Below are 17,586 nucleotides of genomic sequence, written 5' to 3'. Positions count from 1 at the left end.
CAACAAAAATACAGTCTTTGATTTTAACAAAGTTGTAAAGGGGACTTAGTTGAAAAAAGTATTTTTTCCAGTATGTGGTGTCAGAACAATTGGACATTAAGTGAGAAAAAGAAACTCAGCCCATCCCAAATACATTATGTAGAAATGAACTCAAAATATTTAATAGATATAAATGTAAAATGTGAGCCTGACCAGGTGGTGATGCAGTGGATAGAGTGTTGGCCTGGATTGCTAAGGACTCAGGTTTGAAACCCTGTGGTCGCTGGCTTGAGCCCGGCCTCATCTGGCTTGAGCATAGGGTCGCCGGCATGAGTGTGGGATCACAGACATGACCTCATGGCTGCTGCCTTGAAGTCTAAGGTCGCTGGCTTGAGTCTAGGGTCACTGGCTTGAGCAAGGGGTGTTTGGGTTGGCTGGGGCCCCCAGTCAAGGCACGTATGAAAAAGCAATCAATGGACAACTAAAGTGCCAGAACTGAGTTGATGCTTCTCATCTCTCTCCCTTCCTGTCTGTCGCTCTTTCTTAAAAAAAATGTAAAAAAAAATGTAAAATGTGAAACAATAAAATTGACAGAAGAGAACACAGAAGAATCTCTATAAACTTGGCTTAGATAAGTAAGGTTTCATTATAGTTAAAAACTGCTCTTTGAAAAATACTGTGAAGTGAATGAAAAGTGGCAGATGGAGAAAATATTTGCAAATCACATATTTGGCAAAGTATTGCATGTAGGTTACAGAAAGAGCTCTCAAAACTCAACAGAAAGAGCCTGGCCTGTGGTGGCGTAGTAGATAGAGTGCCAACCTGGAACACTGATGTCGCCACTTTGAAATGCTGAACAAGCAACCAATGAACAACTTGGAGTGAAACAACTACCCCCTGCATAAAACTTAATAAATAGAATGATTAATTAATTAATTTAAATGAGAGGAGGGGAGATAGAGAGGTAGACTCCCACATGAGGCCCGCCTGGGTTCCACCTGGCAATTCATGCCTGGGGCCGATAATCAGACCAACTGAGCTATCCCTTAACATCAACGCTCAGGGCCAGCACACAAACCAGTCAAGCCACTGGCTGCAGGAGATGCGGAGAGAGAAAAGGAAGAGAGGGAAGGGAAGAGAAGCAGATGGTGACTTCTCATGTGTGCCCTGACTGGGAGTCGAACGCTGTTGTCCGTATACTAGGCTGATGCTGTATCCACTGAGCTACTGACTAGGGCCTAAAGACTTTAAAAAAAAAAAAAAAAATCTTTAGCCTGACCAGTCTCCGCAGTGGATAGAGCATTGGACTGGGATGCAGAAGACCCTGGTTCAAAACCCTGAGGTCACCGGCTGACCATCTAGAGCATGGGGTCGCTGGCTTGAGCATGGGATCATAGATATGACCCCATGGTCGCTGGCTTGAGCAAGGGGTCACTTGGTCTGTTGGAGCCCCTGGGTCAAGGCACATATGAGAGAATGCAATCAATGAACAGCTAAGGAGCCGTAATGAAGAATTGATGCTTCTCATCTCTTTTCCTTCCCGTCTGTCTATTTTTGTCTGTCTTTCTCTGTGACTCTCTCTGTCAAAAATAAATAAATTAATCAAAAATAAACCAACAAAACTTATCTATAAGTTACAACCCAATAAAAAGGCAAGAGATTTGAACAGCTTTGCTGGAGAAAATATATGGTTGTTAAAGAAGCATTTGAAAACATGGTCTACAGCAGTGGTCCCCAACCATTTTGGGCCACAGACCGGTTTAATGTCAGAAAATATTTTCATGGACCGGCCTTTAGGGTGGGATGGATAAATGTATCACGTGACCGAGACAAGCGTCAAGAGTGAGTCTTAGATGGATGTAACAGAGGGAATCTGATCATTTTTAAAAAATAAAACATCATTCAGACTTAAATATAAATAAAATGGAAATAATGTAAGTTTTTTATTCTTTCCCTGCAGACCGGTACCAAATGGCCCACGGACCGGTACCGGTCCACAGCCCAGGGGTTGGGGACCACTGGTCTACATCATTAGTGAAATGCAAATTAAAACCCACAATAAGATAGTGCGGTTCTGTAAGAAGGACTAAGGAATAAAACAAACAACTGTTCTCTCACCCAGGCTGGCAATACCACGTGTTAGTGGGGAAGTAGAGTATTTAGAACTTTCATGTATTGTTGGTGGGGATGCAAAATAGTACAGCCAGTTTGGAAACTGTTTGGCAGTTTCTCATTGAAGTTAAAGGTAAACTTATATTTCCCAGCAGTTTCAATCCTTGATATGTATCTAAGAAAAGTGAAAATTTACATTCACATAAAAACTACACACAAATGTTTATAGCAATTTTGTTCAAATTGCCAAGTGCTGCAACAGTCTAAATTGGTACCTGGATAAACAAACTGTGCCACACTCCTAGAATTCAGCAAAAAAAAAAAAAAAAAAAAAAAAAAATCTTATTATTTGGAATAATATTAATGAATCTCAAAACTGAAATGAAAAATGCCAGGCTCAAAAGTCAATGTAGCCTGACCAGGCGATGGTGCAATGGATAGAGCGTCGGACTGGGATGCAGAGGACCCGGGTTCGAAACTCGAGGTCGCCAGCTTGAGTGCGGGCTCATCTGGTTTGAGGAAAAGCCTACCAGCTTGAACCCAAGATCGCTGGCTCCAGCAAGGGGTTACTTGGTCTGCTAAAGGCCCGCGGTCAAGGCACATATGAGAAAGCAATCAATGAACAACTAAGGTGTTGCAACGTGCAGTGAAAAACTAATGATTGATGCCTCTCATCTCTCTCCGTTCCTGTCTGTCTGTCCCTGTCTATCCCCCTCTCTGACTCACTCTCTGTCTCTGTAAAAAAAAAAAAAAAAGTCAATGTATGACTTTGTTGATATGACATTCTGGAGAAAATGAAAGCCACAGTGATGGGCAACAGATTGTTACTGAGCCACCTCCCAAAATGCAAGTTTGTGTACCTGATGCACTAGTAAGCCAGACTTTGAGACACCATGCTTGGAGATAGAGAAAGATTTATTCGGTTTGGCCACAGTGAGAAGCAGGGAAAACAAGGTCTCTCAAATTTGTTTTCTCTAATGGGAACCAATCAATGATGCATAAATAAGTAGAGTAGCAAATCAGTGTTTCTCTCTTTCCCCCTCTTATTCTTTCTCCCTCCCTCCCCTTCTTTCTAAAATCAATACATAAATTAAAAAAATTAAAATAGAGACTTTTTAGGTGGCTAGGGATTAAGGGAGGGGTGTTTCAGTGAACTGAGGGGAAAGTCTTTAGTCACAGATCATATTTTGTGTAAGCAGACTTCTGGGTTCTGGGTGTCAGCAGCTGGTTGCAACTGTCTTTTTTTTTAAAGAGAGACAGGGACTGACAGAGATGAGAAACATCAGTTCTTTGTTGTGGTACCTTAGTTCATTTATTGCTTCTCATATGTGCCCTGATGGTGGGAGTGGAGGGGGAACGGCTCTAGCAGACCAAGTAACCCCTTCCTTCCTCAAGCCAGCGACCATGGGATCATGTCTATGATGAGCCTGCACTCAAGCTGGCAACCTAGGGTTTTGAACTTGGGCCCACTGTGTCCCAGGCCAGTGCTCTATATACGGCACTACTGCCCCGGTCAGACTGGCTGCAACTTTTTAAAAAAAATTTTCAAGTATGGAGAGAGAGGGAGGGATAGCTAGACAGGGACAGACAGGAAGGGAGAGAGATGATAACATCAATCAATTCTTCATTGTGTTCACTCATCACTTTCTTATCTGTGCCTTGACGGGGAGGTGGTGCTCAAGCGGAGCTAGTGACCCCTTGCTCAAGCCAATGACCTTGGGCTCATGCCAATGCCTTTGGACTCATGCCAGTGACCATGGAGTCATGTCTATGATCCCATGCTCAAGCTAGTGATCCTGCACTCAAGCTGGTGATCCTGCGATCAAGCTGGTGACCTTAGGGATTCAAACCTGGGACCTTAGCCTCCCAGGTTGATGCTGTATCCATTGTGCCACCACCTGGTCAGACTCATGGTCTAATTTCAAAAATACGATTTTATGAACTATATCCTTAAAATTAAAAAAAAATTATTGAGTTGAGAGAGACAGAGAAAGAGAAACATTGATTTGTTCTTCCACTTGTTCGCGCATTCATTAGTTGCTTCTTTTATGTGCCCTGACTGGATTGAGCCTGCAACCTTGGCATTTCGGGACAATGCTCTAACCAACTGAGCTATTCGTCAAGGGCCAAAGTATACTTAAAATGTGTTTTTAAATTATGCATATTTGTATAACTGGAATGGAAGTTTAACTGGAGAGTATTAAAGTTGAAAAACTAAGCTCTTAAACTGTTTTTTCGTTGACATGTTAGCTAATGCTGCCTGTGTAAATTTGTAAAACACATACTGAGTAATAAGTTTCTATGGTAGTTTCTTGGAGCATGAAATTTGATGTATGTACATACTTGTAGCGTTTATAGGAAATAGGACAGTTTCTTCTTTTTATATACTATCCCTAGGATATTTATTTTATTTATTTATTTAATTTGTGGCAGAGAGTCAGAGAGAGGGACAGATAGGGACAGACAGACAGGAAGGGAGAGAGATGAGAAACATCAATTCTTCGTTGCGGTTCCTTAGTTGTTCATTGATTGATTTCTCATATGTCCCTTGACTGGGGGGCTACAGCAAACCGGGTGACCCCTTGCTTTAACCAGCATCCTTGGGCTCAAGCTGGTGAACCTGCTTAAACCCGATGAGCCCGCACTCAAACTGGTGGCCTCGGGGTCTCGAACCTGGGTCCTCTGTGTCCAGTCCAACACTCTATCCACTGTGCCACCGCCTGGTCAGGCTCCCTAGGATATTTAAAAGGACAGAAGTCAGGCCTTAAAAACTTTTTAGTGATTTAATGAGGTCTTATGATAAACTTAAAATGATTTGTTTTTCCATCCAACATCTAATGAAAACTTCATTTAAAAAACATGAATTGTTCTGTCTGACCTGTGGTGGCACAGTGGATATATATGATATTTAAGAGTGTTGTCCTGGAACACTGAGGTTGCTGGTTCAAAACTCTGGGCTTGCCCGGCCAAGGCACATACAAGAATCAAGTAGATGCTTCCCGCTCCTATGCTCCCGCCCCTGCCTTTCTCTCTCTCTCTCTCTCTCTCTCTCTCTCCTCTCTCTAAAATAAATAAAATCTTAAAAAAAAAGTGAACAGTTCTGTCTTTCTTCCTCTCCATTTGCCCACCCCACACATACATAACAAACACACAGTCCATTCAACCCAAGTGTTCTAAATTGTAATTTTTCCTTCCATCAGGCTGAATTTGACAGCAAATGCTTATTATTAGCACTTATTCTATGAATTGACCTTTTTCAAATGGGTGACTGGTCTTTGCCATTAAATCTAATATATAATTCATTTTGTAAACAGGTGACTAAAATCTAGAAATGAAGTGTATTAGAAAAAGGAAGAGTAGTGTAAAAATGTTGATATTGAAAATGTTTTCAGTGCTGATATTTGCAATGAAAGTACTTTCTCTTTATCCCAGTGCCCTAGAACAAAGACATCACCATGGCTACAGAAATTGGTTCTCCTCCTCGTTTTTTCCATATGCCAAGGTTCCAACACCAGGCACCTCGACAACTGTTTTATAAACGACCTGATTTTGCACAGCAGCAAGCGATGCAACAACTTACCTTTGATGGAAAACGAATGAGAAAAGCAGTAAACCGAAAAACTATAGACTATAATCCATCTGTAATTAAGTATTTGGAGGTAAGTCCAGGTCATGTGCTTCAGATGACCAAACTTTGGTTTTTTTTAACAAAAATGTCTTTAAAATGCAGGATAATAAGTATACCTGTATTTCTTGAATTAGTGGGATATTAAATGAAGACAGTCACTAGTACTTTCTTAAAAATATCTACCTGAATATCTTCACAAAAAAAAAATTTAAAGTTAGACTCTAGTTTAGAAATAGGCTTAGTCCTAAAGGTTTATAACAAATCTCAGAGGAGGGTACTTTAATCTCTAGGCCAGCTTTAAAATACTTGTTAAACCCGCAGAGTGCTTGGAATGTTAAAAGACTCAGAGGTAAAGACAGGTTTAGGTTTTCCATGTACTTCAGTTGGAAAACTAGACTAGGAGAGTTTGAGAGGAATTAAGAAAGCTATGGGCAAAATAAAAGGAATTGTTTTTGTGCTGAGGTTTTTTTTTTTTTTTTCCTTTTTCATTTTTCTGAAGCTGGAAACAGGGAGAGACAGTCAGACAGACTCCCGCATGCCCCCGACCAGGATCCACCCGGCATGCCCACCAGGGGGCGATGCTCTGCCCATCCTGGGCGTCGCCATGTTGCGGCCAGAGCCGCTCTAGCGCCTGAGGCAGAGGCCACAGAGCCATCCCCAGCGCCCGGGCCATCTCTGCTCCAATGGAGCCTTGGCTGCGGGAGGGGAAGAGAGAGACAGAGAGGAAAGCGCGGCGGAGGGGTGGAGAACCAAATGGGCGCTTCTCCCGTGTGCCCTGGCCGGGAATAGAACCCGGGTCCTCCGCACGCTAGGCCGACGCTCTACCGCTGAGCCAACCGGCCAGGGCCTGTGCTGAGGTTTTTGAAGGAAATTGGGAATGTCTCTCTACTTCACCCTCCATTCAGGTTTTTGTGGTCACTGAGAATGTGTTGGGGTTAAGAACATCTTGGGTGATTGGTCAGGGATAATGTGAGTAAAGAGGGAAATTCAAAACAATGTGAGTAGGATAAGATACCAACCATTATGTATGTTTTAGAACATAATGAAAACATTTTAATCTTGTTTTTTCTTCATTTAATAGTAGCTTAATTTTGTTAATTTAGTTTTATATTGAGTGCAATTAGATCATATATCAATTGATTAATTAATCTATTTTCAACAGAATAGAATATGGCAAAGAGACCAGAGAGATATGAGAGCAATTCAGCCTGATGCAGGTTATTATAATGATGTAAGTATTAGATATGTTATACTAGCTTAATATAAACCTTTTTGCTTGGATATTTGATCCAAAAACATGTGATCTCAAATTCAAACTTGGATTTTTTTCTTTACATTTTTATAATTAAAACAAAAAATTCCTGCCTGACTAGGCGGTGGCGCAGTGGATAGAGTGTTGGACTGGGATGCAGAGGACCCGGGTACGAAACCCTGAGGTCGCCAGCTTGAGTGCGGGCTCATCTGGTTTGAGGAAAAGCCTACCAGCTTGAACCCAAGGTCGCTGGCTCCAGCACGGGGTTACTCGGTCTGCTAAAGGCCCGCGGTCAAGGCACATATGAGAAAACAATCAATGAACAACTAAGGTGTTGCAATGCGCAGTGAAAAACTAATGATTGATGCTTCTCATCTCTCTCCATTCCTGTCTGTCTGTCCCTATCTTTCCCTCTCTCTGACTCACTCTCTGTCTCTGTAAAAAATAAATTAAAACAAAACAAAACCAAAAAACAAAAATTTCCTAAAGGGATTTTATAACATATTTCTTTAAACCATGATTATTTTTTTTTAAATCTCAACCTAAAATTTTCTTTTAATCTAATGATGGGTGAATTTTTGATTTGGGGCTTAAAGCAGTGTCCAACAAAATATTACACTGACTCAGTGTCTGTTGTAATAGGAAAACTAATTTGAAATTTGGATTGTTGACTTCAAGAAGTAATTGGGGAAATCTGGTACTTGATTTTGTTTTGTTTAGATATAATTGGTATTTAACTCTCTCTGTATCTCAGTTTTTTTTTTCATTTAATAAATACAGAGTCATTATATTATTACAGGTTTCTTAAAGTCTTGTATATTCCTGAATTTGTATTTAAATATTGAAATAATAACTTTTCATGTCTCTGGTTAATGCCCTATGATGAATTAGGAGCTCTTAAAACCCGATTGTCTTTTCTTTGTAGCTGGTCCCACCAATAGGGATGTTGAATAATCCTATGAATGCAGTAACAACAAAATTTGTTCGAACATCAACAAATAAAGTAAAGTGTCCAGTATTTGTTGTTAGGGTAAGTATTCTGTTTGATATTTTTGGAAATATTAATTCTGAGTTAGTCTGCAAATATAATTAATAGGATAAAAAAGTTAAACATTATTTTAAATGTGTATCTGGATAAAAATCAGTGTATTGCTAATAATTTTACTTATCTACTATATCCACACTTGTATTTCTTAACTCTTTGTCACAATTTTTTTTTGAAAACAGTATTGGGCCCTGGCCGGTTGGCTCAGCGGTAGAGCGTCGGCCTAGCGTGCGGAGGACCCGGGTTCGATTCCCGGCCAGGGCACACAGGAGAAGCGCCCATTTGCTTCTCCACCCCTCCGCCGCGCTTTCCTCTCTGTCTCTCTCTTCCCCTCCCGCAGCCAAGGCTCCATTGGAGCAAAGATGGCCCGGGCCTGGGGATGGCTCCTTGGCCTCTGCCTCAGGCGCTAGAGTGGCTCTGGTCGCAATATGGCGACGCCCAGGATGGGCAGAGCATCGCCCCCTGGTGGGCAGAACATCGCCCCTGGTGGGCGTGCCGGGTGGATCCCGGTCGGGCGCATGCGGGAGTCTGTCTGACTGTCTCTCCCTGTTTCCAGCTTCAGAAATGAAAAAAAAAAAAAAAAAAGAAAACAGTATTGTATTGACATTTCATGTATTTACATCTTATGAGGAAAATGAGTGTATAATCTATATAGAAATTTGAAAATAAAAAGTAAGAAAAAGTATGTTTTGAGTTGATAAATATCAGATTTTCTTTAGTAGGATAATTCTAACTAAAATATTGGTGTAGTGTTTGTAATGAATCTGTTGTATTACTCTTGAAAGTAAATCAGCATAAGACTGGTTACTATTTGATACTATGGACAAAGAGCTTTAATGAGTTTTTGTTTGTTTGTTTTTTAGTACACTTAGTTGCCAGTAAAAGTTTGATAGCCTTGATGTCCTTAAATTGGTACTCGTTAATGCTGCTTTTCATAAAACAATGATAAACTATTCTGCCTGAATTGGTCCACTAGCTGTTGAAATAAAATTCTTCATTCAATGTTGTGAGTTTTTTTACTGGCTGACCATCTTATTTATGTTAGTCTGCCATGTATCCTAGGAAAATGAAGTTTATGCAGATCTTATTTTGAAATGCTCGATAGAGTGCTTTAGGCCTTTGCAACTTAGAAAGGTACTCATAATGCAGTCACACTATTTTTTATTTAGCTAATGACCTAAAGTGTAAGAGCTTCCCCTGAACTGTGTTAATAAAGTTCTTTTCTGTGAAAATACTTGCTTATAAACCTGAGCTACACTAAAGTGAAAGTCAGTTGACTATTTAATGTTGATTATTGGGTATTTTGTAAATAAAGGCTTTATGTTTTAAAAATTAATTAAGGCCTGACCAGATGGTAGTAGAGTGGATAGAGCGTCAATCTGGGATACAGAGGCCCCAAGTTCGAAACCCCGAGGTCACTGGCTTGAGGGTAGGCTCATCTAGGTTGAGCGAGGGCTCACCAGCTTGAGTGTGGGGTCATTGACCCTTTGGCTCAGGTATGGGATATGGGATCATAGACATGACCTTATGGTCCCTGGCTTGAGCCCCAAGGTCACTGGTTTGAGCAAGGGGTCACTCATTCTCCTGTAGTCCCCTAGTCAAGGCACATATGAGAAAGCAATCAATGAACAACTAAGGTGTCACATGGGAATTGTTGCTTCTCATCTCTCTCCCTTCCTGTCTTCTGTCCCTCTCTCTTTTTCGCGCCCTCCCCCAAAATATACTTTTTGTATGTATGTAAGGTTTAGGATTTGTGGCCTTGTATAACCTGTCTTTTTTCTTTACCAGTGGACTCCAGAAGGAAGAAGGTTGGTCACTGGAGCTTCTAGTGGAGAGTTCACTTTGTGGAATGGACTTACTTTCAATTTTGAAACAATATTACAGGTAACATTAATCATCATATGGTAGCATCATTCTACAGTACTGTAAAGAACTTGAGATAGAGTAACTTTACTGGCATTTTAAACTTACAGTTGGGCAAATCATTTCTTTGAGTTAATATATGCTCCTATAAAGCCTTCCATCATGTACTCTTGTATGTAATGTTTATAAATGTTTTGTTTTCACAGGCTCACGATAGCCCAGTAAGGGCCATGACTTGGTCACATAATGATATGTGGATGTTGACAGCAGACCACGGAGGATATGTGAAATATTGGCAGTCGAATATGAACAACGTCAAGATGTTCCAGGCACATAAGGAGGCGATTAGAGAGGCCAGGTTTATACACAATATACCATTTTCTGTAGTCCCTATTGTCATGGTTAAATTACTCTTGGAGTGTATTCTGGGTGCAGCGATGCATGGGCTCTGTCAGATTCTGGGAAACTTTCTGCACCCTATAAACACAGTATTTTCCTTTGTTTGCACACACTCACTATTGTGCTGGCACCTTTCTGAAGTAGTGTCCTGGTATCTGCTTTACAATGTGTTAGAGATGTATTGTCTGCGCATTCTGCACTGGTTTTCTCTTTTCGTTTATGGTTAATAATGTGTATCCATTACTCCTTTTTATTACCTACTGTGTAAGAGAAGAATATTTCATTCCAAATAAAGAATTCAGTCTTTAATTATACAACTGAATAAAATCCAAAGCCTACAGAGAACACCTTCAGAGTTCACACAAAATACAAGGAAAAAAGGCTTAAGTGAAGACCTGGTTGGCTTGGTTATGCCACAACTTCAAAAGAAAGTACAGTAGACCTAAAAACTCTCTCAAGTAACATTAATGAATTAATGAATGGGTTTTTCAAACTTTGAAACTGTAAGCAGATCATTGTCAAGAAGACTCTAGGACTTCCGATTCACTGTTGATACCATCAGCTATGCAAATGTGTAATAGTGCAGTTCAAAATATTTTCAGTGAGCTGTATATATTTGTACATATCAATGAGATATGTACAGTAAAACTGGAAAAAGAAAGTTTTAAAATCCAGCCTGAAGAGTTGCTGTAGCCTCAGAATAAAGCTAAGCAGCATTCTCTCTGGCTGTGCAGCCCATGTTTGGTAAGAGGTTGACATCTTTATAGAAACATCCACTGCAGTCACATTTCTGCTGTTAGAATCTTAACAAAAATTGGTGCATAAACATGCTTCTGCAGAGACTTTGCTGTAGTGGTCTGTCCATACATTGAGTTTGCATAGTTGGTCATTTCTCAGTCTTAGGGTTTAAAACTTCAAGTCAGTTTTCAGGGTTAGATGAGAAACTTGCTGGTCTTGAACTACAGGGAGGAAAAATGGCTCTCTCCTTTGCAGCAGATTCATGGGCTTTAAACACAAGTCTGAATGTCTCTCTGTTAACATTTTTGTCAAAAGGTGCAACATTCATGAGTTAGCTTGCTAGGAAGAAGGGGTAAATGTTTTCTGCAGGCCTTTTAAATAAAGGAGAAACATCTTATGTAGGAATGATAGCAGCAGTCTTTAAATGGTGTGCCCAGTTTTTTTCAGTTTATCATTTCATGGAGTGTCAGGTAGAAGCTGATGCAAACTTTCTGAGTAGTATTCCTATGTGATTTAAAAGACTGTTTACAGGAATATTTCACAAACAGAATTTAGTTAGTTTCTACACTTAAATTAGCTCCATGTTTTCTGTTGGCACAACAGGAAATTCTGTACTGTGGGGAGCATGAATAGTGTTAGCAGTAATACACTTGTAAAGTGCTCGGAATATTGATGATTGAAAAAGTAAGAAACAACTACTCTTTTCTTCTTTTGATGAGATGCCATGGTTAGCTGACAGCATTCTTTCTAAGGATACTTCCCTCTTCTATTTATAGAAGCACAGTGTTTTTATTTTTCCCTGTCTGAGAAGCACAGATCTGTTAAATGCTGACTTCTTTCCCCTGCTGTGTGTCTTCATGTAACAGTTTCTCACCCACGGATAATAAATTTGCTACATGCTCTGATGACGGCACTGTTAGAATCTGGGACTTTCTTCGTTGCCATGAGGAAAGAATTCTCCGAGGTATGTGTACTAACAGCACTCATTGGACTGTTTAAATAGGAAGGCATTTGTGGTTAAATCACAATACCACAATACCAGTTTACATCTCCATTGGTTTTCTTACACATGCTCTTTAAAAGAAACCTAAACACTCTCTCTGGTTCACATTTTGTAGATTTTCACTGTTAATATCATCTTAGAATTCTTTGAGCTATAAATTAAATTCAAGTGTTTCCCTTCTCTAATCCCTTTCCCCCAATTACTTGTTTTTCTGCATGCTTCTTTTAGGGCTGTGTTCCTTTTCTTGTCTGGTACACTGGATACCTTTCTCCAACATGCCAACACGAGTTTTATGTAGCTAGCTCACATCCTCCGGGCAGTCTTTTCAAAGTATGCATTAACTGAAGAATCAGTAGCTGTACTTTTAGCATTGCTGTTTCTGAAAGCTGGTGGTTTTTCATTATATCACATTTGTACTACATGGCCATTCATTACTAAATTTTTGAGGGATTCCTTGTTTACTTTTATTGATTTTATAGTTATAAAAACATCTATTAATTATTCCATCTTACAAAGATGTCTGTTTTCACTTGGATTAATTTAGACTTCATAAAGTGGGGCTATTGAAATGCTAACAGTACATCAACACCATTTATGTCAGTTTAATAGTGCTAGAGGTAGGGAATTAACTGTGTTTCATATATACAATATAAGAATGTAAACACATTTACACATCTAACAAATCTCATTAGTCTACGATTTCTCAAGTGCTTAATTTAAATCTACTGATTTTTAACGAAGAGTACATCCTACTTCATGCTCTTGATTTCAGTATACTGTAGAAGTAACAGATTCCTTGGGTGTATGAGTGCTGCAGATGGTGGGTGTGAAGATATTATTAATCAGAGATTTCCCCTTGTAACGAGAGTCAGCAGAGTTAGTTGTCTTGATTGAATTGTAAGTTCTTACAACTCTTCAGAGCTTTGTTTGCAGCATATAGTGTCAATACTTTCTAGACAAGAAAATACATACTCTTGATATTTAACCCATATTGCAATCTAGTATTTTCTTTTTAATTTCCCACTTATTTGAGAGCGAGAGAAGAGAGAGAAGGGGGGGAGAGAGAGAGAGAGAGAGAGAAACATCAACTCATTATTTTATTTAGTTCCATTTAGTTGTGCACTCATTGGTTGCTTCTTGTATGTGCCCTGACTGAGGATTGAACCCATGACCTGAGCACGCCAGGACTACAGTCTATCCACGGGACCTCCCAGCCAGGGTCTTAACCCAGTATTTTTTTTAAAATTACATTAGCTTAAACATTCCTGGCCTTGCACATTTTTTTTTTCCTGTATTTTTTCCCGAACTGAGAAGCAGGGGTAGGCAGAGAGACAAACTCCTGCATGCACCGACCTGGATCCACCAGGCATGCCCACTAGGGGGCGGTGCTCGGACTATCTTGGGCATTGCTCCGCTGAAACTGGAGCCATTCTAGCTCGTGAGGCAGAGGCCGTGCTGCCATCCTCAGCACCCAGGCCAACTTTGCGCCAGTGGAGCCTTGGCTGTGGGAGGGGAAGAGAGAGATAGAGAGAAAGGAGAGGGGGAAGGGTGGAGAAGCAGATAAGTGCTTCTCATGTGTGCCCTGGCTGGGAATCAAATCTGGGACTTCCACATGCCGGGCTGACGCTCTACCGCTGAGTCAGCTGGCCAGGGCTGCCTTGCACATTTTTAAATGGGTTCATCCATAGTTTGTATGCAGTAGCTACAAACTATAATGAAAAAGTATATTCACTGTGATGGTCACAATGTTGTACAGCTTCAGAACTTAATGTAGTCTCTGAGGTCAATCTGCTCTGAGTTGTTTCATGGGTGAGTACCATGACCTGGAAGGCTTATGTGACATGTTCATTGTAAAAGTTCAGAACCAGGGCTAGAATTACTTAACACTTGTCTCCTAGCCTAATGTTACACTAATGTTGCACCTTTCTTCACTATTAGTAGAAGTCTTAGCTGTTAAACAGAAATAAGCTAAACAACTTTTTCTAGGCTTTGAATGTTTTAAGAAATATAGAGGAAACAATTTAATTAAAAGCGATTCTAAACTATCAAACAATTAATTAAAATTGGACGAGGACTAAAATAACTGATGTCAGATATAAAACTGCTCTGAATCTTGGATTTAAAAAACAAACAAAAAATGTGTTATATGGTAACATTTTTCAACCACAAAGTTCTAATGAAGTGTTACTCAGTTTTGGTAATGAAACTGTTTCTAAGCAGTGCTTAAGTATTTTTCCTCTGTAATTTAGAGAGTTGGTAAGATATTAACTACAGTTAAATATTTTTATATTTGAGCCCTGGTGAATTTGGATATAGTTAAGTGGATGCTGACTCATTACCTGTTCTTCATATAGCTAAACAAATATACTAATATGTCTACATTGATTTGAGAGTTTATGTGGGAGCTTTTTTTAGTTTTTGCTTTAGAAATTTCAAACATGTACACATTTTTGTTCTAGCTTATTCATGTTGTTTTGCTTGTTTAAAAAAGTACTTTCTTTAGTTTTAATTTTTTTCTTAATCTCACTGAGCCAGCTGGGCAGGGCCAAATATGATTGTTTTAAATGAAGTCAATTAGACCACCTAAGTAGTACTTCTAATAGCAGGTATGGTATAGCATGTAAGTCATTAGACTCCAGTTACCCATTTTCTGTCATTCCTGATTTTTCTACATTTTCTGAATTTATGGATTATTTTTTAAAACAATGAAACTAATGTTCTTATAAGTTTCTTCCTTTTTTTTTTTTGAGAGACAGAAAGGAAGAGACAGAAAGGAAGCATCAACTTGTTATTGCTACACCTTAGTTGTTCATTGATTGCTGCTCATATATGCCTTGACTGGGGGTTCCAGCCAAGCCACTGACCCCTTGCTCAAGCCAGCCACTTTGGCCTCAAGCCAACATCAATTGACATGATCCCACACTCAAGCTGGTGAGACTGTACTCAAGTTGGGTTTTGAACCTGGGACCTCAGTGTTACAGGTGTCACTCTATCCACTGAGCCACCACCAACTGGTTAGGCGAATGTTCTTACAATTGTGTGGTTTTTTTTGTTTTTGTTTTTTTTGAGAGACAGATATAAAGAGACAGGAAGGGAGAGAGATGAGAAGTATCAACTTTTTGTGGCACTTCAGTTGTTCATTGATTGATTTTCATAGGTGCCTTGACCTGACCTATGACCTCTTGCTCAAAATGAATGACCTTGGACTGAAGCCAACGACCATGGGGTCATGTCTATGATCCCATGCTCAAGCTGGTGAGCCCATTCTCAAACCAGATGAGCCTGTGCTCAAGCCTGCTACCTTGGGGTTTGGAACCCAGGTCAATGCTCTGTCCACTGTCTCACCGCCTGGTCAGACTAAAATAAATTGTCTTTATGTTTATTTTATTGAATTCAGAGGAAGGGAGAGAGCAGGAGAGAGACAGGAATATCTGTTCCTATATGAACTCTGTGGGGGGATCGAATTGGCAACCTCTGTGCTTTGGGATGATGCTCTAACACAGGGGTCAGCAAATTTATTAGTCAACAGAGCCAAATACCAACAGTACGATGATTGAAATTTCTTTTGAGAGCCAGTTTTTTTAAACTTTAAACTATATAGGTAGGTACATTGTAATTAACTTAATTAGGGTATTCCTAAGCTGGCCTTTGCTAATCATTAGGTATTTTGTTGAAGAGCCACACTGAAGGGGCAAAAGAGCCGCATGTGGCTCGTGAGCCATGGTTTGCTGACCAGTGCTCTACCAACCGAGTTATCTGACCAGGACTACAATTTCCTTCCTTCCTTCCTTCCTTCCTTCCTTCCTTCCTTCCTTCCTTCCTTCCTTCCTCCCTCCCTCCCTCCCTCCCTCCCTCCCCTCCCCTCCCCTCCCCTCCCCTCCCCTCCCCTCCCCTCCCCTCCCCTCCCCTCCCCTCCCCTCCCCTCCCCTCCCCTCCCCTCCCCTCCCCTCCCCTCCCCTCCCCTCCCCTCCCCTCCCCTCCCCTCCCCTCCTCTTTCTCTCTTTCTCTCTTTCTCTCTTTCTCTCTTTCCTTCCTTCCTTCCTTCCTTCCTTCCTTCCTTCCTTCCTTCCTTCCTTCCTTCCTTCCTTCCTTCCTTCCTTCCTTCCTTCCTTCCTTCCTTTTTTTTTCTTTTCTTTTTTGGTGACAGAGAGAGAGAATCAGTGAGAGGGACAGATAGAGACAGGCAGAAAGGGAGAGAGATGAGAAGCATCAGTTCTTTGTTGTGGCACCTTAGTTCATTGATTTCTTTCTCATATATGCCTTGACCAGAGGACTAGAGCAGACTGAGTAACCCCTTGCTCAAGCCAACAACCTTGGGCTCAAGCTGGTGAGCCTTGCTCAAACCAGATGAGTGCACTCAAGCTGGTGACCTTGGAGTCTCAAACCTGGGTCCTCCACATCCCAGTCCTATACTCTTTCCACTGCACCACCACCTGGTCAGGCAGGGCTACGATTGTCTTATCCTTCACTTGGTGGTTGGGGATCAGGGACTGGTGGAACTCTAGTTCATGAAGTTAAACAAGTAGGGACAGGACCTTCCAACTTTTAAAAAGCCAGCTGCCCTATGTGAAGTGGTTGTCATGTTCATGTGTCCCACATACACACTACATCGAGCAGATAAGCATGTGCCTACAGCATGTTAGTGTTGCACATCAGACCATCACTTGGGATTAAGTATAAAGAAAATCAGAGAAGAATTTTAATTGAAGGGTAGGTTTGTGATTATGTAGTTTAACTCTATTAAATACCTATCTTTTCAACATCATTCCTAAATATCAGTCTTTTACTCAAACATTTTTAGTGATAATAGTGTTCTGTTATCTTACGTGATTCCCTTTTCCAGTTTTACATAGCTCTGATTTTCAGAGAGTTCTTTGGCTATCTTAGAAATCTGCCTTCTTACAGCTTGTCATGCCTCTGGAACATGAGAAACTGGATCTGTGCTCTCCTTGTGGCCCTCCTTTGAGTGTTGAAGACAGCTATCCTGTTATTTTAGGTCAGCCTTTCATCTGGAAGCATGCATGATCCCTGTCCATGGCAGACATGATGGTAACTGGATATTTTGGTGCAGAATTTATGAGTGCTAATCCTCAATATTTTTAAGGTTATAATGAACACAGATCTATTTTCAGGGGACTTGGTACTCCAAAGATTGTAATGATTGGTGCATAGGTATGGAAAACAGGGAGACACATAAAATTGAATTCAGTGCAGCATTGAGAAGTGCCCCCCATAAGCAAGGTGGCATCATTTAATGCATTTATCCTTTTCTAATAGGAAGTACAGCACACAGTTTATGGAATATGTTAGTGAAAATAACATTTAAGTGCCAAGAGCACATGAGCTGCTAGATTACTGACGTTTATGCATTGGACTCCAAACAAATTTATTTAATTAGCATATACCATACACCTTGTCTTAGCTAGAGGTTTTTCAGAAGGTATGACCCCTGTTGATTGTTTATTATATGTGCCTTGATTGGGGGCTCAAGCCCAGCCAGTTACCTGTTGCTCAAGCCAGCGACCTTTGGGCTCAGGCTAGCAACTTTGGGATTATATTACTGATAC

The 17,586-nt window shown here is 40.5% G+C and overlaps 1 protein-coding gene across 8 annotated transcripts in view; it reads left to right on the top strand.

Annotated features, from left to right (window-relative positions):
• The window catches only part of WDR33 (WD repeat domain 33), a 135,672-nt gene that overhangs the window by 36,058 nt on the left and 82,028 nt on the right, over positions 1 to 17,586 (top strand). For 7 of the 8 annotated variants that reach the window (XM_066345931.1, XM_066345932.1, XM_066345933.1 and 4 more), the window contains exons 2-7: positions 5,524 to 5,750; positions 6,882 to 6,950; positions 7,897 to 8,001; positions 9,805 to 9,900; positions 10,086 to 10,237; positions 11,883 to 11,980. In XM_066345931.1, the coding sequence (XP_066202028.1) occupies positions 5,547 to 5,750; positions 6,882 to 6,950; positions 7,897 to 8,001; positions 9,805 to 9,900; positions 10,086 to 10,237; positions 11,883 to 11,980 (724 nt within the window). In that variant the 5' untranslated portion in view covers positions 5,524 to 5,546. Of the gene's footprint in view, positions 1 to 5,523; positions 5,751 to 6,881; positions 6,951 to 7,896; positions 8,002 to 9,804; positions 9,901 to 10,085; positions 10,238 to 11,882; positions 11,981 to 15,176; positions 15,232 to 17,586 lie in introns of those variants that run through there. The other variant, XM_066345938.1, reaches the window with a different exon arrangement.

This window comes from Saccopteryx leptura, chromosome 7 (genome assembly GCF_036850995.1).
Source record: "Saccopteryx leptura isolate mSacLep1 chromosome 7, mSacLep1_pri_phased_curated, whole genome shotgun sequence".
Classification (NCBI taxonomy): Eukaryota; Metazoa; Chordata; class Mammalia; order Chiroptera; family Emballonuridae; genus Saccopteryx; species Saccopteryx leptura.
Note: the sequence above shows the minus strand (reverse complement) of the source record. Positions and strands in the feature narration are given on the sequence as shown.